Below are 22,654 nucleotides of genomic sequence, written 5' to 3' on the forward strand. Positions count from 1 at the left end.
AAGATGTGACTTGTGACTTGAGGAGGGATGAGGTGATTCTCCAGGTCCATGAGGGTTGCCTTTCCCACCTGAGGCCTCCAGTCCAAATCAGCACTCTGACCAGGGACTTCTCCACCCAGCTGGAGGAGGCCGCTGAGATAGCCAAACCAGAAGTCTTTCCAGGCTTCAGGCAGATGGTGGAAGAGAGAGTCAACCTAGCTGATGCCTGCGTGACTTTGGAACAAAAGCAAAAGTTGAAACAAGTTTTCTTGGATTTCCAAGATCTCTTTGCGGTAGACTCATATGACTGTGGCCGCACCGACATCCACACAACAACAATCCCCACGGTCCCTGGAATTACTCCAGTGTTTGTGAAGCAATATCGCTTGCCTCTCGCATCCATGGAGCCCTTACTGAAATAATTAAGAACCTTGCGTCCCGGGGAATAATCCGTCCAGTTCACAGCACCTTCAATAACCCGGTGCTGGGAATATTGAAGCCAAACGGCCAGTGGAGACTCTGCGCCAACCTCAGGGAGCTCAACAAATGGGTCCATACTTCCCGATGGCCTCTGCCCTACATTGACCAAGGGCTGGCCCAGATCCAGGGGTCACAGGTATTCACTGCAATAGACCTGACCAATGGATACTGGACTCTGCCTGTCAGTAGGGAGGACCAATAAAGCTGGCTCTTACCTTTGGGGGCCAGCAGTACACATGGACCCGGACTCCCTTCGGATACCTCAACTCCGGCAATGAATTCAACATTTTCCTACACAAGGCCATGCCCGACCTGGGTGCAAGGGGTAACCTGGCTTATGTAGATGATGTCCTCATCAAAAGTTCATCTGTGGAGGAACACATAGCGGAGATCCGTTATGTTCTGACACAGTTGAGGGCCGCCGGAGCAAAACTTTTCTTTCAGAAAGCACAGTGGTGTAGAACCCGTGTTAATTTCTTGGGGCATGAGATTACTCCTCAGGGTCTCTGTCCCCAAGAAAAGAAAGTGGAAGCACTCCAGAAACTGAAAGACCCCACAACTCTGCGGGAACTAAGGAGCCTCCTTGGACTGACTAATTACAGCAGAAAGTTCATTGAAGGCTACGCAGAGATCACTAGACCCCTGATTCATCTCTTGAAGGGGGGGGTCAAGTGGGAATGGGGTCCAGAACAATCCGAGGCGGTAAGACAACTCAAAAGAAGCCTCTCACAAGCGCCTTGCCCAGCTTACCCTGTCAGAAACAAGGAGTTCTTCCTGGAGACATGGTTCTCTAATACGTGCTTGACGGCAGTATTATACCAAAAGCATGACAAGGTCAATAAAGTAATCTCCTATGCGAGCAAAACTTTATCCTCTGTGGAGGAAAAATTCAACGATTGTGAGAAGGCACTCCTGGCAACGGTGTGGGCATTGAAGAATTACCGCCCGTTTATCCAGGGGGAACACATCATAGTGGAGACTCCACACCAGCCTCTGCAATATCTCCAAAGTGACAGAATCCGGGCCGGAAATTTGAGTAATTCCCGAATTACTTCCTGGATTCTGTCAATGCAAGGCTTTCCTGTGGAGGTCAGATATGGCCAAAACAAGAAGAGTCCCCTCGCGCAAGGTCTGGCTGACTTGCATGATTGTGCCAGAGAAAACTGTCTCGAGGACGAAAGTCTTAAAATCAAGGACAACATGGAGGCATATCTTAATTCCCCACACAAAGTCTTTGAAGAAGACAAGTGTGAGGGAATGCCCACTGTCTATGTGGATGGATGCTCTTACCATGTTGACAACGACGGGGAGAAAGAACTGGTGGCTGGCGTAGGGAATGCATGGGTGAAGGAGTTCCCAGAACCCTCCGCTGGACACAAAATTGGTCCCCGAAGTAGTCAGGTGGCAGAATTGATGGCTGTGCATCAGGCCATCCTCACTGCTGTCCAGCATCAACTCCACGAACTAGTCATAATCACAGATTCGGATTATGTATGGAACGGGTTCGTGGAGCACCTGGTCAACTGGAAAACCAGAGGCATGTTATGTGCTAATAACAAACCCCTGAAACATGGGAAGTTAATCCAAAACATTGATGATCTGGTCACCTCGAATGGGATGACCATCTACTGGAAAAAGATAAAGGGTCATTCCAAAGTAGAGGGACCAGACAAAACTGGAAATGACTTAGCTGATCAGCTGGCCAAAACCGGGGCCATCCAAGGGGATCTAATCGAAATAGAGTCCCTGTGGGGGGAAATCCAGGTCACCGCTATCACTAGGTCCCAGACAAATGCTCACAATGATCTTTCAACTGCACAATGGAGCAAGGAGACCCCTGATGCTGATTTAATTACAGCTCAGAAGGGGGATCCAATTATTGGTAAGTTTTACCAACACCTTGAGGACCCTGACAACTTTCCCCTGACGGATACCGATTACATTGGGAAAGAGGACCTAAGAGTGTTGATGAAATGTCCAAAAATGTTCCGAATCCAAGACGGTTTGTTGGTAAGGAAATCCCAAGCTGGCCATGATCAGTGGGTGGTTCCTACCTCATTCCGAAGCCTGATGTTAAGTCACGCCCATGATGCGTCCACCGCCGGTCATAGGGGGTTTCACACAACACTGGAAATCTTAAGAGAGGTTGCATACTGGCCACACATGGGGCAGGACCTCGACCAATACTTGAAGGGGTGTCTTGTGCGTGCACAATTTCAGCCATCATCCCTCACACACCGTGCGCCTCTTCAAAAGAGGGGGATGACACTGCCATGGTCAGATTTGCAAATCGACTTTGTAGGTCCTGTGATTCGCTCGTCTAGAGGAAACAAGTACATGTTGACTGTTACATGCTTCTTTACCAAGTGGGTGGAATGTCTCCCAGCCCCAAACTGCAAGGCAGAAACAGCAGCTGCCCTGATGATTAACCACATCTTTTCCCGTTTTGGTCTACCTCAAAGGATTGAGTCAGACAGGGGTAGCCACTTCACCAGTGAAGTAATGACAAAGATGTGGGAGATACTGGGGGTTAAAAGGAAGCTACACATTGCTTACAGGCCAGCTTCTTCTGGAGCAGTAGAGAGATAAAACCGAACCATTGTGAGCAAATTAAAGAAGTTTGTGCCAGATTCTGGGCCAAGTTGGGATATCCTATTACCTCTGGTCCTAATGGCCATCAGATCTACCCCTTCATCTGCAACCAAAATGTCACCATTTGAGTTGATGACTGGACGCAAGATGGTGCTTCCCCAGCATTTGCTCTACAGAACCCAAGAGCAAACATTGATAAATGCCTCCACAACTCATGAGTATGTGGAGAATTTAAGGAAACTCCTTCAACATGCTTTTTCCTATGCTCAGCGGAATCTAGAAAGATCAGCTGAGAGCATGAAGACCCACTATGATTGAAAAACTACCCGAAAGGAATATAAGGTGGGTGATCGGGTCTATCTATACAATTTCCAAAGGAACCAGGCCAAACAGCGAAAATTCTTGCCTACATGGAAGGAACCGTTTGAGATTATAGACAAGATCTCCCCTGTGGCCTACAAGATCCGCATCCCCAAAGGCGTTTTGGCAGAGGGGGAAGACAAGTGGGTCCACATAAACCAGTCCCAGGCACACTTTGCAGCAACTGGAGGAGTCCTCTGCAATCCCAGAGGGTACCGTTCCAGAGTAATTCAATTCCAACCCTAAAATATCCTACATATAGCCTATCAAATTCTGGGTTTCTCAAGTTATGTGTTCCTGTCGCTTAATTTAAACAAATGTGCATGTTCATATCTGTTGAGTTCTAAAATATATATGCCACCCCACTATATCAATGGTGGGGGAGAAATGTCCATGAATAGGTATTGCCGCTTTTCCTTTGTCGTCCTAGGAGAAAGAAAACCTGGAGACTGGCCAAGGAGGACGATCCGGAGACCGGGAGCAGAGTCCCATAGGGCCCGGGGTACCGCCCAATATTCCCATCAGGACCGGCGAGGAGAACCGATCGATCAGTACCGGATGGAGGAAAAGATGCTGAACTGTGCCATTTGCAGAATTGGAAGAAGATTATGCGGACATATCAGTGCGTGGGTCAAAACCTTCTGTGCACCCGACTCCCCATCGACTCAAATTCAAAGTGCAGTCGCGTGGTGGGGCCTTGTTGGGTGTCCTGACCCATGTTTTAGCTATCATGCTGCAACATTTGGTGCTGTGGGCTTAGAAAATCCAAGATGGCCAAAAAGCCCACATGTGCGCCAGAATCCAGGAGAACCACGCAGTTTGTGCGTACACCAAAATGGCTGCCTAACCTGCCTCCCACCAGTGCGAGCATGATGGGCCAGGGTGCCATGAGTGGAATGGGTGCCAAAGGTAAAACAGCAGCGCCTGTTAGCTCAAAAACGCTTTAAAATTACCTTTGGTTTCTCTGAATGCCAGCTCAAAATGCCTATTTTCAAACATTGCAACACATCCAAAAATCTCACTGAATACCAGCGGACATCTGGCAGAATGAAGTATGTGTGCATACAAAATCTGGGAAGATGAAGAGCCCAAAACAATGTTCATAACAAAACTGGCTGAGCTATGCATGTCAGCAGCCTAACTGAAACTGGATTAAAACCACCAAAATCGAAATGTTTAAATTAACTGAGTGACCTACTTTTGAGTGTCACATAGTTTGTAACTGTTAAAATGTCATAGTTTTGAACTTAGAATCAGCATTCTAGCTGCATATGTAAAAATTGTATTGACTTAAACTGGGGAACAAAAAGTGACATTTTAGCTAAAACCTGGCTTAATGAAACTGAATTCTGCCTGACATCTACCCCCACAGGAGTTAAAACCTGCTCAGCGACTCTTCCCCTTGCCAAAAGGAGTTGTCACCTCTCTGATTAGATTAGGGGTGGAGCAGCTGGGGACTACAGGGAGGTGAACAAAGGCCTGTCCTGGACTCAGGCAAATGTTATATTGGGGGCGTCGTAAAAGTGGCTTCCTCTTGGGAGAAGTGGGAGGAGAAGTGCCTCTGGGAGCCACCCGAGCTGGAGGCGGGGACAGGCAGAAGCTTCCCCCATATGCTTTGGAACCTAAACCACACCCATCTGGGCCAGAGCATAATTTTAAAAAGATAGATAACTCAAAGTGCGGACTTGTCAGAATTATATAAGTAATATCATTATTTTTGTGATTTTTCTGTGAACATTTTGAGATGCGTTAGGACCCTGTGGTGTATTCTGGGGGGTTGCTAGCGGAAAATAGGGTCTCACTCCAAATGTCTGCATGTTAAAAATCTGACACTTCATCAATTCATGTCCATACTCCTTGCGCACATGTGTGTAAATTTGGGTAAATGTCCGATATTGCAAAACCAGTTAAAAAGCGCAAAATGTTGTCATTTTTGAATGCAAGCCCCCAGGAAGATCAGAGGCGGACAAGCATGGACCATAAGGAATATATAATGTGCACATGTAATTTCAACAAATTGTATATCTGGGAAGGATGTATTTGAATCAAATATAGATTGTGGGCAAACTGACCAGGGGAGGATCCTCTGACCCATAAAACCTACAGCATCACTCTGACTCACATTTCCTTCCCCCAATCATGGGAGAGGGGAGAATTGGGCCAATGACAAGTAGAGAGTGGCAGGCTTAGCTAGGCCCAGGCACACACACATTTTCAAAACACATAAAAAGAGACTGCTGGGACAGGTAGAGACATTCAAATCCAGTTGCTGCGGAGCGTTTTGCCGGACCACACAACATCCAGAAGATACCAGTTCCAGACTGACTCCAGCTACATACTCCAGAACCTAGAACTTATACTTTAGAACCTAAATCAGAGGCCTAAAACCACAAGCTGAGTTCTCTGCAGCAGGCCTCAAATCACTGCAAGCTACTCACAGCCGGGTGAGCTGCTTGAATCCCTTAACAAGAACTTTTGCCAGGACCAGTGCAGAGATCCAGGAGCCGTGCAGAGACCGCTGTATCCGGACAGACCAGACCAGTGCCAGACCAGACCAGACCGTGCAGAACCGCAGACCCAGAGACCAGATCGCTGTGAAGTGCCGCTAGCCTGATTGATCAGATCCATGATGAGACCCAGTCCTTCCAAATATATTGTGAGTACAGCTAGGACGGGGCAAAACCAAATCTCTTAGTTTAAAGTAATATAATTCAATCTATTTAACCTAAGTAGAACTGCCTCCTAACTGTCACCTGTCATTTGTAAAGCTGCACCACTGTCATTTGTCAATTCTGCAGCTGCAAAGCTGTCACATGTCATTTTGAGTTTACTTTAAATCCGAAAAACTACCTTTATTTAATCGTCTGTATCTCTGGAACCATTTGGGATAGGAACGAAATTTAACTTTCCTCTGAAAGCTTAGAATCTCAGCTGTCCAACGGACCTAGAAACATTATATTTATAAGGGCGATATCGATTATTAATTTATCATAAAAGCGTGGTATCTATATTTTGTTTTATTTCTCAATAAACCTTTTAAACTTGCAAAACAGAACTACTTCTTGGCTCAGTGGGGTCAGGGGGATTCTAAAAGAGGGGTGTTATATAGGGGTAGTCATCCAGAACTCATGAACTGGACATAAAGATATATCAATAAGGGTTTCCATTCAGTATCCCAGACTAGGCATTGACTTAGCTGTAGTGTTGAATTGAATCTTCTTACACTAGTCACTTGTAACTCGTTGGCCTCAACTTTGCCCACCTTACTCAGGCTATCCCTACCTCTCTCCTCTCTTGCTGACTTTCTCCTCCTCTCCCCCTCGCCCCATCATAGATAATGCTCTTACACTAACTGAAATGTCGTCAGGCCTAGTACGATAGTTTTACTTGCCCATTCTTTGTTACTGATCAGAAATCAAAGGGTATCTCTATCCAAATCAAAATTGCGAAAAAGAAATGTAAAAAATGGTTGTCAAACCATAAACTGGCATACGGAGCTCGTCTATGGCTACAGATCGCCGAGAAGGCCAGGTCAAATGACTCTGTTGGCATATAGCAGCTCCTCCATCACGCCAATCAATGTCCACTATCAATAAATTGCATAACAGAAGAACAATGGCACTGTCACATAGCCAATACATTAGGTAGGGTGATCCCACATGATGTTAACTTGGCTATTCCTGGAGAGCTATGGGTTTGTAATGCAACAATATCAGACATAATGCTGATCAATTCTAAGCTTAAAAACTCTAGAGCTGCAGGGCATGATGGTGTGTGTAACATCCTGATAAAACAACAGCCAGAAATCTGGCCCATGGCTCTACATCGCCTGTTTACTCAAATAGGCTTGTCAGGAATAATACCTCAATCATGGCAGTCAAGTCACATACTGACTATCCACAAAAAAGGGGCATGGGATTGCCCCAGTAACTTTAGGATGCTTGCCATGCTCGATACTTCATCAAAAATATTTGCAAAAGTCCTATTGCAGGAACTGAATGTGTGGATTACGGAGAAAAAAATTCTTCCACCGAATCAGATTGGCTTTCGAGCTAAATCAGGAACCCTGCATGGGCAGTTGCTCTTAGCCACTGTGGTTGAACACTCGTGGACTATACGCAATCTTGATGTGTATTGTGTATTTATTGATTTCTCTGCAGCGTTTGACACGGTGCAGGGAAATCGGTTGTGGAAAAAGCTGTCTGGTTGGGGCATTCCACCTGGCCTTTTGAGGATGCTAATGCTGTTGCACACCGACACCACAGTGCGTATTCGCCTGAATGCTGCTGGGAGATTGCAAGCCTCTATGACGACATCTAGTGGAGTCAAACAAGGGTGTATGGTCGCGGCGACACTGTTTAATTTGTATCTAGCAGATATGGAAAAAGCCTTTTGTATAGCGGCAGCTAACCCAGTGAAGATTACTGAGGTGATTTTTGGATGGTTGGCATATGCCGACGATCTAATTCTGCTTGACTATACACTGGCTGGTCTCCGTTGATGCTAGATGCACTAAGCAGTTATTGTATTGATAATGGACTAGAGATCAATCTAGATAAGAGCAAAGTGATGGTATTCACAAAAAAACGTCTGAAAAAATACGTGTGGACATTGAACGGTGAAACATTAGAACAAGTAAGTACCTATAAATATCTTGGTATTACTGTAGATGACGGTTAACTTGGAAGGCACACTGGTCTTCGCTTCAGGCTCGGTGCATGGTATCCACCAATGCGCTGAGCATCTTCATTGGAAGAAATAGTGGCTACTCGGTATCTGCGGTATTGACAATCTATATCGCTAAAATAAGAGCTATATTATTGTATGCCATTGTTATATGGGGGCATTACTTAATTAAATTAGTTGAAAAATGTGAAGCTCTTTTGCTTCGCAAGCTGCTTCGTCTACCATAATGTGCAAGTGTGGAACACATATACCTTGAATTCGATTTGGTGGGAATTTCCCATGTATTTGTTAACCACTGTGTTATAAATTTTGAGAAGTTGATACGACTCGAGATAGACACAATCACTGGTGCTTATATGCTTGCTTATCTGCGACTCGTGAGTAGCTCTACGTTTGGCATAATGAGCAAATTGAAAAAACTACATAGTAAGAGGGATTGTCCAACTTCCCCATATGCTCTGATGAGTATGCCACTCATGAAGTCTAAGATAAAAAATGTACTGAAAGAAGTCAGCTATGAACAGCAGATGGTAAATCTATCTACAAAAACAAATAGTGGAATCTACTATACTGAGCGCATATGACGATGCAAGCTTCCAGGTTACATCAATGCATACCCAAGCCCACAAACTGTGCGGCAATATCTGTTATTGAAATTTAATGTATTGAGGCCCTGGAAAACACAGAGCCCTAATTGGTATTCCTCGTGATAGGTGCTTCTGTCGACTGTGTGGTCATAATGTTATCGAGTCATTGCATCATTTGTTAATTGTATGTGATAGTCTGTATGCGCTGCGATACAGACACATGAAATCATTTAACAACAACACTGAGCCTGATGAAATTGATACATTATGGTCATTATTCATGAGTGGCAATGACACTAACCTAATATATTTTATGTTGACATTTTACAAGAAGATTGTATTGATTTTAAACTGTGTTGAATTATTATGTAGGGCATGGTAGGATTTTTGTATAAATATGTTTTAATGTTATGAACTAGTAAACTGATTTTAATATTGTAATAATGTACACATCACGGTATATAAAACATTTGTTTTGTTATATGTATACCAAATAAACTATGAAACTAAACCAATCAGGCGAGCCGGCAGGTGAATGCTTGCCCACCTCCAAGGCCCGTGTGTAAGGCCCTCTGTGCCTGCCTTTCCGCTCACTTTCATCTCTACTCTGACTCTGGATGTTCACCTCTGCATCCCGTGGCCTGGAGGCCCTGGGATCCTTTTCCTGCTGCACTTCCTAAAAGGTAAGCCCTCTGGGCTTTTGTTGGACTATTGCATGTTGTGCAGTGAGCACGTGAATGGAATTTTCCTTTTGAATGGAGTAATGTTCTTTTACAACAAGATGCATTGTTTCCATGATTTGCTCCTTGGTGATGGCAGATTCCTTCTTTGTTGTGCTGATCTGGCATTTCTGTCCCTCGCCTGCTCGCCTATGATTGGCCCTCTCCTAATACATCTAAACCAATCAGGTGAGCCGGCAGTCGAGTGCGGGTTGCCTCTAGGCCCTGTGTTTAAAGCCCCTGTCTGCTCGCTGTCCACTGTTTGACTGGGTCTGAGGGACGCTATTGTCGATTTTTTGTGTGCATGGTGGCTGCATTGAACCTTGAGTGCACAGGACATACTGACTTCCTGGAGCACCTTACACCTGCAGAAGGTTAGCTTCTCACTCCTATCCTTCACTGACTCTTCTTCCTCTCAACTGACACTGTACCCTCTTCCTTCCCCTCCCTTTCTGGACTCCCACGAACTGGCTGTGCCCTGTGGTTTCATGTTTCACCTGCCCATGCCTCCGTTCTGAGCTGTATGTACACAGATGCTCATATTTTTTTACCTGCCCATTCCTCAATTCAATGGGTATGCCAGCTGTGCTGTGCCTCCACTTCCTGCCCTGTCTCTTCCCATCCCTTTTTCCACCATACCACACCCTCTCGGCCAATCCTCCCTCCTCCATGTTTGGCTCCTAGTCACTTGTAACTCGTTGGCCTTAACTTTGCCCACCTTACTCAGGCTATCCCAACCTCTCTCCTCTATTGCCGACTTTCTCCTCTTCTCCCCCTCGCCCCATCATAGATAATGCTCTTACACTAACCAAAATGTCGTCAGGCCTAGTACGATAGTTTTACTTGCCCATTCTTATGTCTCAAGTCCTTGTAAGAATGTCATTGTATTTATTCCTTTCTCCCCTCCCCCGCCTTGAACCAATTTGAAACACATTGGGTATAGACGCTACATAAATAAAATATCATATCATATCATATATCATAACGTTTGTTAGGAAAGATTTTATTTTTACAATTTTCTCTCTATAGTTTCCTATAGAATCCCATTGTTGCTGCTCTGTTTTCGATCCCGGCCTGACTATTTGAAGGGAAGTAAAGTCTTCACCAAAAAACAAGCTGGTGGCAGCAGTCACATATTTACCACTTTGGGATTATTTGTGGTGTGCCCATATGCGTTTACCACATCAGGCTGCAAAATGTGGCTAGTGACCGAAAATGGCAGTGCCACAAGATTTACATTTGTTCTTTTGCCATATTGGAGTTTGTCCTTCTTCCTGTCTTCTAAGGTCAGGCAAGTGCTTATAAATTCATGGACTTTTCTTTTCAAAGCTAATGCTTTTGCGAGCGAGTGAGGCTTTGTGTGTATGTGGCACATCCTTGGTGCCAGAAAGTCTGCTTCTGGGGCAGAGGCGAAACAAGTAGATGGCCCTTATTGGAATACTGCTGCTCTTTGAATGGTGCAGATCCTTACCATTGGTGGGCTTGGACTTGCTTCCAGCTCAGACTTTCGATAAGAGGAGGATGTCTGCAGCTATTCATCAGATCTACGTTGGTGCAAGAATCATTCAAAGAAGAGAAGACCATTGATGAGCCGAAGACAAATCCTGAAGAGGCCCAGCATCCCTTCCAGTGTACAGCCTTGTGAAGCTCTGCTCCACTGCCTGATCTCAGAAGAACCTGAGCAGTGCTTCCGGCGGTGGAACCAACTAGTCTCAAGGCCTTCACGAAGATTCAGCCCTTCGGAGCCTTTGGAAGTGTCCCTGGACTACCAGGTGGACCTACTAGCTCTCTCAAAGGCTACCTCACCAGAAGCGCCGCTGTTCTGTGTTCTGGACCGGGACATTTGTGGTCTCCCGTGTGTGACACAAGTCGCTTTGTCCCCTTATTCCAGCTTCCTATCTTCAAGGAATCCTGTCCTGGAGAAGCTGCTGTGACCGTGACTGGAAGGACACTGGTCGTCACCTGCAAATGTTGATCATCCATGGTACTACCCTTCCTCCAGCCTGAAATGTCTCCTGACGAGCTCTGCATCATTAGATTCACAGACAGAGATTGCATCTTGCAGTTGAACCCTACTGGAAGAATTCTTGAACCTGCAACGCTCCAGTGCACCTCTCACTGGAACAAAGGTTGGAGGATCGAGGCCCCCTGCGACACTCAGATGATCCAATATTATATCTGGTGAAATCTGAGTCTGGGGGTAAGTAAGAATCAGTGTGCCTGCCCCGTCCTGTCCTCCATAGGATAACATTGGGAACATGTCTCTTTGTCTCCTATCTCCATTGCACCTACCTTTGGACTTCAAACCTAAGTCGAGTATCCTACCCTGTGTTAGACTTTGGTCTGGAGTAAAGGAGAACACTTATCTATGCACTGGCAAATTTTTGTAGAACTTTTAATTTGTTTGAATCTAATCACCACCACAAGCCCATTGCATCTATAATTAAGAAAATACCTACCTGTGAGCGGCATGGTATTGGACTCTGTGACATTTTGGCACATGGCACCATTCATCTTAGGGTTTGGACTTCTAAAGTTAGGATACTGCACTTGTGATTGGTTCCCATCATTTTATTGCACCTATGTTACTTGCCTGCATTGTTTGATTAAGTTGTTTGATGTCTATTAAGTGAACCTTATGGTGAGTGTACACATTTGGATTATAGAGTGTTGTGTGATAGTACTAAATGCTGGTTTCATTTGTCAGTGTGTTCTTACGGCTTACATTAAATAATTGTATTTGTATAACTGACTATTTAACTTGAACGAGTGTGTGCTACTCTGTGTGAACACAGTGCGGGCCTCTCAACCCACTCACACTCTCCTGAGAATAAGCCATGAGTGCCCAGAAACGTACCTTGATTGGGTTTTGTGTAACTTCTTAGATCTCCCTGTTCATCGTAACAAGGACGGCCTCCTAAAATCTGTCCACCAGGCCGGATTCTAGAAATCCATCTTAACAACGTTCCCCTACATCGACCGTTACTTTCTAAAATACCCCCTTCATAATATAGACATTTTATGTCCGACCCTGTACTGCCTTGGTTCGTTTCGCTCTGACAGAAGGTTTTCCGTTTTACTAGGCCCCTTTCAATCCGCCTTTGATCTCTGGATAATTACTCACACATTAAAGTGGAATGCCAGCAACACAAAGATCATGGTAGTGGGGGCTCCAGAATGAGCCTGTCCTTGGGAGATTTGACATGCAGTGGTAGTCATATGTTGATCCTATCCACGCATGTGAGGGATGTTTGAGTCTTAATTGACTTTTAATTTACCCTGGAGCCACAAATTAAGCAGGATATGGAATCTGGTCATTTACGCTTACGCCGTATGTTTTGTGTTCACCCTTAGTTAACATTCCTGCTCAGGAACCAAACTATTTTGGTGTAGGTGTGACTTCTCAAATGGACTTCCTCTAGGTATCCCTACGTCCGCCCTGGAAAAACTATAGAGATTGCATGATACAGCAGGTAACCATTCAATCAAAATGCAATGTATTATTCCGCCAACCATGCCTTGACCAAACGCCTTTGGCTCCAAATCCGAAAAAAGAGTACTTTGTTTAATGCTTTAGCCTGAAATGTATTTCAGATAAGCGGATAGAATGTATCCATTGCAGACTAAACACAGAAGCAAATCCTAGTTCAACCTAGATGGATTAAATAAAATAGAATTTGCATTAGAAGCCTATCCGCCATTTCTATTCGGATGCAGAACAAATGACCTTTGCATTAGAAAGACACTACGAACTACTTTCAATTTTGCAAGTTAATAATAAATATCGTTTTCAGAGATTCTCCAGAGATAATGGTCTACCCGGACAAACTGCCTTTTCTTTCCTCTACTATTCTTAGCAGCAAGAGGCCTATCTGGTGCTTGTCCGCACTACAAACATGTTGTGACATAACATAAACTACCCATCTCTCCTATGTCCATTGCTATTCTGCAAGAAATCCAAGGAATACTAGTAAGAGCATAGGGCAAGGTTTGAGATTGGTGGCTTTTGATTGTCTTCTCAATATTTGATGCTGACTAGTGTTTATGTATTTTCCTCTTGAACAAACATAATTAGAACAAAACATAAGGATGTGTGAACAGGCTGACAAGGCAGAGAGGATCACAAGCTTAGAAAGGGAACCACTTACATGTGTACATGCAGGGACGCCTAAAGGATCAGAAGGGGGCCAGGTGAGCTGGAGTGCAGGCTCAGCAAAAGGAATATCTCACAGGCGAAAAGGGGGATAGTGAAAAGAACTGGTGGCGGGAGTGCTATCTAGGTTTGTTAAATGCAACTTCAATTTCAGTGAATTCAGTGCAAATGAACTGTGCGAGGATAGGAATTTTAGGATTACTGCAAGATGAGTCTTGCTCCACAGGTGAACAAAGCTTCCACACCTCTCAAACAGCAGAAAATACAGATGTTAATTGAAATTAGCATTGACATTATCGACAGCAATAGAGCCTTGAGGTTATGAACATTCACAGGCCTTTAATTCTTGGTTATGGTTGATGCACAACCAGACATAACCTATTCCAGGCCACTCTGGATTTTCTTGAACATGAAAGGGTTTCGGGGTAATCGTGGCACCAACCCTCCCAACAATCCCATGATTGGCCCCTGGTACTCCGGGCTTGAACTGTACTCATTTGGCTCTTGTACCCTCCCTCTCGTCCAGACTTTCAAGGGGTACACGGCTCAGATTTACGCCCTGTGACGCCCTATCGCCCAGAGCATCATCAGGGGCTCTGATCCTGGCCGACTACTGTGCCTCAGATCCCCCAGTCCAGGACTCTCTAATGTCCGTGCATTGGTTTTGGTGGTTATAAATGCACTTTCCCATTTGCTCCACCTCACACAGGCAAAAAATGTCCACCCTTCGAAGCACCTTAGCTTCAGACTCAAATCACTGGTGGGACAAGGGGAGTTGGGAGAGCTGGGTAGGCAATAATGTGCATAGCAGCTGATTAGGAATCACACAGCCCCCCCCCCCAGCAACTGCTGACAGCACATGAATACAGATAATACAGGGGATGCCATGGAGAAGGTGCACAGAAGGCACCACAATTTTCTCCTAATTTACTCAAGACTATTCCCATTGCCCATACGAAACAGCCCTCCGCTTTTGGATGTGTCTTTTGGTCACTCTATCTTCCTGGAATACACATGCTGCCATACCCCACTATGACCACCAGGCGAAATCACTGGTATCATTAGAGAATGGGGAGCGTGCCTGACTGCCAGGGGTGAAAGTGATCTACAAGAAGTCGTAGAACTATGTTGCTCTCTGCTCCCCTTTATGCCCATCTGTGCTCACCATTGACCCATAACCACCCTCACTCCCCCTACCCCATTATGAATTCCATATCAAGGTCATGCCTTTCCTCTAATCCACCCCAAAACACAGTTTTTTACCACTGTAGTATCAAGACTGAAAGAAACAGTGATTGAAAATGTACATTAAACTATATTATGTACTCTTTAGTTCCTCCGCACACTGACCTCAGCCTGCAGCAAATAAATGAATACATTCACAGTAAATAATTGCTCTAGGCTCAGCTGCAACCAGATTCTACCTCTAAAACCCCTAGCGTCTGGAAAATGCCAGGATGCCAGAGTTCAGGGGTCTGTCCATCCTACAGCTGCAGTTGTTTGCGGAGGAAAGGGCTGGAGCAAAACTGAAGAAGTCTGTCTCCCATCCCTGTGTCAATGTGTTAGCGCCCAGCCTCCTGTCCACCGCCAGCATCAAATCTGCATCGAGTGCATGGGCGAGACTAAGCACTGATGCAATGGAGACATTCCCCCTTTGTTTCACATGACAGCCTGGTCCACCAGGATGCAAGGGAGTAGAAAAAGCCAGCCTCCCACTCAGGGACGTAATTTCGCCAAAGGGCCAGGGGTAGCGTAAGTGACATCACATGAACCTTGACCTCTAATATCACAGGAAGTGATGTCAGTTGACCCCACCCCAAAGTGACATCACGGGAATCGATGTAGCACAACCTTTTACCCCTTGAAATAACAGGAAGTGGCATCACATAGCATTGTTCCTAAGTGCACTATGAATATCGCTCTAACGGGAGACACATTTAATACAATAATGAATCGCCGTATGTATGGGCAGAAAAGAACATGCTATAACTCCAACTTGCAAAAAGCAAAATACATAGTCCGAAATTGATGCTTATTCTACTTTAAATTCTTTTTGGATTATTTTGTCTGCATTGTGAAATTGAGGTGCTTAAGAACAGACTACATCAGTGACTCACCATCTGAATTGTGCCTGAAATAAACCTTTCATGAGTCTAGCAATTGTGTAGCATTCCAGAAAGACAACATTATTTGTTATTCCTATTCTTTTTATTTAGGCTCACTGCTCAAAGTGTTACACTTGTGGAACCCCCTTTTAAGAAGCCTGAACAAGAAAGCCAGCCACTCTAGAAACAAAGAGCACAGCCCAGGATCTTCAATGTGTAAATAAACAAATAAATAAATAAATGCATTTGTATTTGTTTAGGAGTAGCAAGGGAGACCACAGGGGTAGCGAGGGAGACCTCAGAGGTTGCAAGTGCGACACCTGGCAACCTCTAAGTGACGTCCCTGCTCCCACTCTCACGTGGCCGCCTACGTGTTTACCACCCCTCCACCAGCAGGCCGGATGTCGAGGCGGTATCATGAACTCATAGGTATCAAAGGTTGTATATTAAATTTGAAAGTTAAAACTTTCACTGTTACACTCGCACGGGGCGTTTAATATTTGAAAAGTTGTATTTTCTTTGTGGGAATAACAAAGTACGCAAGCAAATTCTGATAGGTCATCCAGGGCACAAGTCGTTCCACGGGGTGTCTTTATGGAATAAAAAATAATACATCCAGGCGCACGTTTCAGGAGTGCAGTGCCACGGCAGGGGATCGAACCCCGGACGCGCGACCATGTAAAAGGTGCGTAGATGTTATAATTAGCTACCAGCAATGCAATGGGATAATATTCTAATGCCACATGTTTATATGCCCTGTGCACTTTCTTGAACCGTGAAAGACAAGTTAAAAGAAATGTGCATATTCAACTTATCGAAATGTTCATTTACTATGACGTCACTTCCAAATGGGTGTGTCAGAGTATCCCATTTTTTTTAATGCCTGGAGCATTGAAATTACCCTTGTCTTGGATACGTTTCTTTGTTGAAGACATGCCCAGTGAACACTACGAATACTCTTAGCTATAACCAGTCGTAACTCCCATGCGTAATTGGTGAGTTTTGTGACGCAGGGCCCCCTTATTGCAAATTGCATTTTCAGTGCAATTGTATAAAAAGAGATCACTACTATTCCAAACGATGTGCTGCAGGTTTTGCACACGTTTTCGGCAGCATAGATTGATTAGTTCCCAGAGCAGAGAACAGATGAAACTGAAAAAGTCCTGTATCTGAACACTAGAGGGCAATAGAGAACAACACTGTCCACAAAGGTTTTGGCGAGCTATTATAACAACGAAACTATGCATTAGTTTGATGTGATACAAGCTAGTCCTACTGTAGCATTCTATTTCGATCATTCAGACATGTCAACTATTTGTCTCGCTTTCTTTTCCTACGTACCATCTTTAGTCAAAACTACCGAAGTCTATGTTCTTGCGCTTTGACCTTCCTTAATGTTAATTCTGTAAACTCAGAAACGTTCCCTAATTTGCCCTTATATATATGACATGTAATAATGAGTATCAGAGCTGGAAGTGTGATATACATCATTGGTACACCATACCACTAATGTGTTTACATTTTATAAAGCGTACCTTTAGTTCAAAGGCTCAAGAAAACTGTTCCTTTCTCCCGAGCCAAATATAGAATTAGATGGGACCGGCCATTCAACCACTGCCGACCCCCCAGGCACAGCCACACACAGGGCGCCTTCCCATGGCTCTGCAGCCTGAGCAGCTTAACGACCTGCAAACACATTTCTTTTATCACTGTCAGAGCCTTTCCTACCCATGATGGAACATTTCCAGCTGAAAGTCTCACAAAGCACGAGTGACCGTGCAAATCTATGATACTTAAATTGAGCAGCAAAAAGCACCCATTTAAAGATCCGTTTATATCCATCATGCCCAGTACCTTGACGATGCTTTATGTCACTAATGAAATGTTCTCAACATCATGAATAACAATGAGCTGGAGGTGTGTTCCAAAAAATCTCCATGTCTATCTGAGTTTATTACACAACTTATTTTATACCATGTTTAAATCACTGAAAGTGCAGTGGTGTGGTCATTTATTTCAGGTTTGCATTAACCTGCATTCTGGGACTTACAGTTTACTATTTAGGATGTGAAAAGTAAAGCAATTATATGTGTTTGCTTTAACGGGTGTCTATAAGTATGTACATGTTTTCACGTGGCTTTACTATGTGATTTGTGTGTTCTATAAGCAAACTCTATAAAACAGTATTATTGTAGGCCTTGAAATCCAAAACATTCATATTTCTACCAAGAAAAGCTTCGATGGTATGCAGCCAAATGTGCACAGTGTGTTCAAATCCCTGCTTCACTGTTTTAAAGTGTGTGATCCTGGTCAATAGTTAATCCAAATGTTTGGTTGGAAAAATGAGAGTCCTTATTTAAAAATAGGGAGAACATAATCATACTACTTGAAAAAAAAACTACACCCTTGCAGTGAGTCAGATTTAATGTGTAGGAAGAAAAGAGTGTACACTCGTGTTCCTCTGTTAGTGGACCCCAAAGGCGTCACCCCGAATTTCACTGTTGGTGCACTGGCCCTCCCTCGGTCCTGTATCATTTGATTTGACAACAAATATATAGTCGGAGCAGCCAGTCAGTCTTCTACACTAGAATCTTTGGTAAACGAATTGTGGCATAGACAACATGAATGTTCTCTCCTGTTGCTCTGAGTTGGACAATGCAGAGTATTATCCTACAGGATAATGAGTGAAACACTTTGCTATGTCCTGATTTGCTATTTTATTTCATCTTTTGTATCACACCTGCTACCCTTGTCTCACTTTCAAGGAGCTTCTGGATCTGCAAGCTTTGTGACGGGAGACTAATGTAACAGCGGGGGTCCAGGGCAAGATTACTTTGTTACAGTTTTAGTTATTTTGTGAGCTGTCTTGTGCAAAGTCAACAGTTTGGGCTTCTGTATAAGTATTAGATATGCATGTGCCAGACTCTTGTATTCTAAGAAAATCAAACCATGGTCCATCTGTTGCATCATATGGACAGGTAGTACCATTATGACATGGCCTGTCAAATGCCTATCTCATGTCTACACAAAAGCTAAATCTGCTGCCTTTGCCAATGTTTGCATTCAATTGAAGTGACTTCAGCCGAATGGTTACTGGCCACTACAAAGTCTATTGATTTTAAAGTATGCATATGGGCTTGCTCAAAGTACCATAGTCATTAAGAGAAAAGATACAACAGTTTAAAATGAACAGTAATCTGTCACCTACCATTGATGGATTAACTTCCTGTACTATTCATGTAGGAACAATTATATGTGTACCTACTGACAATGTATTGAGTCCTATATGTTCTCATTTTATTGCCTTGAAATCCCCTAAAAAAATCCTCAAACTAACCGGCAACCACACTCTAGACTCTGATAATTTCAACTGTATCTACAGCATCTTTCAGGCCTGGGTAGCCACCCAAAAGTCACAAAGGGTTCCTAAAAGCTAAGTATGGGGGTTGATCCCGACTGGTCATATGTTTTCACAAAAAGGAGAACAACAAACCAATAATGAACACTTGCAGCAATGGCCACACCATGGAAAGCCACCCACCACCTATGCCTCGATCATGACAAGACAGAGTTTCTCATTGTGGGCTCCCCCCACTAACTAAAATATCTTGACCCAGCCATTGTCTCTTTTTCCACTGATGGCAACATCACCCAGTTTGTATATATAATACAAGGAACAAACAATGCCCCAAGGAAGCCCCCTGCTGGGGTAAACCTATCTCTATGATCTGGGCAAACCAAACTTATGTAAATATAAAGAAGAGGCAGCAAATAATAAACATGAACAGATCAAAAGGATCTTCAAAACTTTATATGATAACAGTCTTTTCTCTCATCCTACTGTGTAGTCCTGAAAAAATGGACTCAGTAGACATTAGTAAAAACTCATAGTCCAATTAATTTTGTCAATATGACATATACCCAAGAAGCTCTAATAATGGTAACATTTGTGTTAATATCACCCACAAAATAGTTAACAAATAAAAAAGGAAACATTACAAATAGTACAATTAAACATCACTTAGAAGGCAAACAATTTAACACTTCATCACAAAGACACACGAATACAAAAGTGACATCTCATTCAAAATAATGTGTCCCATTTTCATAATCCCAACATGTTTCTGTCAAAAGCTCCCCATCGGTAGGACATTCATCAGGGGATGTCCTTCTAAGTTCATAGTTAATTTCTGGTTCTTGTATTTTGGGTGAACTTTACATACAATCACTCACTGTGAGATTTCAAAAATGTTTAGTATTTAAACAGTGCAGTGAGTGACCTTCCCTTTGGACAAATGCATGACCACAGCAAAGTTTTCTTGAGTTCTAATATGGAATGTCATTACCACTAGGGCAAACATGCATTTAAAGTATATGTTTTTTAATTTTTTTTTTTACCTAGAGCAGTTTTTGCCCGGGTGTCAATACCATGTAACATTACACTTGCCACGGTGCACAGGTTTTCTATTGTGGCCAGAGTGTTTTTGTTTCTTGAGGTTACAGAAAGTGTATGCAGGGTCATGAAGGGCAGCAAATGTAGCAGAGTCAGAGGGAGAGATCCAGGTTTCACTGAGGGTGATGAGGTCACGAGAGGGGGAGTGAGAAAGAATGCAGTAAGTGGTAAAGGAAGTGTTATTGCAGATGGATTGAACATTCCAGTGAGCAATAGATAGAGAGTGAGACTTAGAAGCATAGAGATGATGAGTTTGGGAGGTGGAGAGACGATGGGGATAGATGCAGGAAGGGGTGGTTAGTTGGGAGTAGGAGATGAGTAGTGGATAGGGAGAGTAGAGGAGCGAGAGGAAGGGTGACATCAAGTGAATGTGAAGATGGGATTGTGGAGGGCTCGTAAACTGGTTATGGGCAGAGGTGAGAGTGGCGAGAAGTAGAAAGCAGAGTAATAGGTAGTAAGAGTAGGCAACGAGGCGGGAGGAAGGCTGGAATAATGTCCATTGGCTTTTGGCCCTTTGCTGGGATTGCCTGGGGCTAGGGTTTCTCCAGAGACAGGGGGTAAAATGGTGGGAGTGATGGGGAGCAGCCAACAGGGAGCTGGGTTTCCGGTGATGACGTGGCCAATGGTAATGCTGGGAGGCGGGAGCAGCAGTCTAGAGTGATGGTGCAGGGGAGGCCAGGAGATGGAGTGCTGACTGGCCCCCCCGTTCTCAAAGCTCACAGTGTTGTGGTCTGTGGTGGGGGAGGGCCGCTGGATGGAGGATGCAGCGCTCGATTATAGGAAGGTGCCAGTAGGAGATGGAGGTTGAGCGAGGCCGCCGAGAGGCAGAATGGGGAGATTTAGTCAAGATAACTCATTTGCGCAGTGGTTGGCTCTCCACGAGCCACGTTGATAAGAGATAATTAGCAAATAAGGGATTCACTCCGTCTTGTGTGGACTTATTGGTCTGCCGCAGGCACTTCACACAACGTGAAACTGTTAAAGTGGGGGATGGGTGGATGCATCCTGGAAGTGGCCTTAAGGGAACCAGCAGCAATAGGAACACATCTGCATGTGTATTCCCCAATCACGACCATGCAATTGAGCTGCAGGACGATAATTGCAGGATATGAGATACACTTCACACGTAAAACGTATCATCACCTGTCCCACTTCATCATATAGCAGGTAGTAAACTAATAAAAGGAACTGCACCTTTGGGCATGGCTTAGGGGAAATTAAGTGCTTAACCTGCCCCCGATCAGTGTATTAGTGCCTCGATGCCCCTGGGCTGTGTGCGCGCTATAGAAATGCAAATAAATAAAATAAATAAATATATGACACAAAGCCTGAAATTCCCCCTGCAATCCATGAGACAGGCTTAGAAAATGTAGGCTCTATTTAGCGGATTACTTATGTGTGTTGAGGGACCTTTAGCTAATATTAAAAGAAGATGACCACCTCTGCCGACTCTATCGCTTAAGACTTGAAAGGCTGAGCACCTTCTTTTGGCACTTCCAAAATGATGAGATTTCAGCAAAGAAGTGGGTCACACCTGTTTGTGGTCAAGCTAATGTGTCAACCAGTAAAGCACCCTTTGCTTTCTTAAGCAAGGGGTCTTCAGATTAGGAGTGGTGTTAGTATTTCTAAAAGGTAAAGCTATTTCTGGTAACATCTGACAGGATAAAATCACATTTGATCTTAGTTGCTCTTCTTTCGGCATCTCGGGAGGATAGCTCAGGGGCAATGTGCTCGCCTTGGAAGCAAGATGACGTGGAGCATCACAAGTTTGAACCCCGGTCCGTGCTTAGAAACCTCTGGGTATTAAGTGCGTTATAAATAACCTATATCATATCTCTGCTCAATGATTTTAATTGCAGTTTATATAAAATGTCTTTTTTTTATCATCAAACTAATAAATATGTCTTGACTTGAGCAACTGCTGCTCACATGCGAACATTAGGAAGAATTTGATAGTATATTGGTTTTCTATTCGTAAAATTGCATAAATGATGTTCACTTACTTGTGATCCTGTTACACCATCGACTCCAGGTAGACCCGGCTCACCTTTTTTGCCCTGTGAACAAAACATAAGAAATGTTGCTAAGTTTTTTACGGATTGTTTTGAAATGCATTAGATATCTGGTCACTCATTTCACAATTTCTAAAGTGGCGAGATACTAGCTAGCTGCTGTTTTGTGTTGTGTAAAGTGGGCTAAGAGTGTCCGACAGAAGAAATAACACCCTGCCTGATATGCAAACGGCATCATGTACAAAGTGCTTGGCAATGTTCAGCCAGTTGCTGTCCTCACCACCATGTCACATCGTACTTTCTGAAGTGTTGTGATTCACTCAGCTCTGCATGCTGTTCCATAATCTTCTACCTGTAAAGTCTAGTCTACAAAGCTTTAGACACTGGTGCAACAATATATCTTCAGTGTAAACAGTGCGCTGTATTTTCCATTGTGCGTGCAAAAACATAATTGAGATGTGTGTTATTTTATGTATTTATTTATTTAAATGTGTGTTATTGACAATGATTGTTTTGTTATCTTAACAC

The 22,654-nt window shown here is 43.9% G+C and overlaps 1 protein-coding gene across 1 annotated transcript in view; it reads right to left on the bottom strand.

The window, feature by feature from the left end:
* COL22A1 (collagen type XXII alpha 1 chain) overlaps positions 1–22,654 on the bottom strand; it is a 1,250,061-nt gene that overhangs the window by 268,759 nt on the left and 958,648 nt on the right. The window contains exon 24 of the mRNA XM_069621676.1: positions 22,118–22,171. Coding sequence (XP_069477777.1) covers positions 22,118–22,171 — 54 coding nt within the window. The remainder of the gene's footprint in view (positions 1–22,117; positions 22,172–22,654) is intronic.

Source organism: Ambystoma mexicanum, chromosome 5q, assembly GCF_040938575.1.
Source record: "Ambystoma mexicanum isolate Mex_15411 chromosome 5q, UKY_AmexF1_1, whole genome shotgun sequence".
Classification (NCBI taxonomy): domain Eukaryota; kingdom Metazoa; phylum Chordata; class Amphibia; order Caudata; family Ambystomatidae; genus Ambystoma; species Ambystoma mexicanum.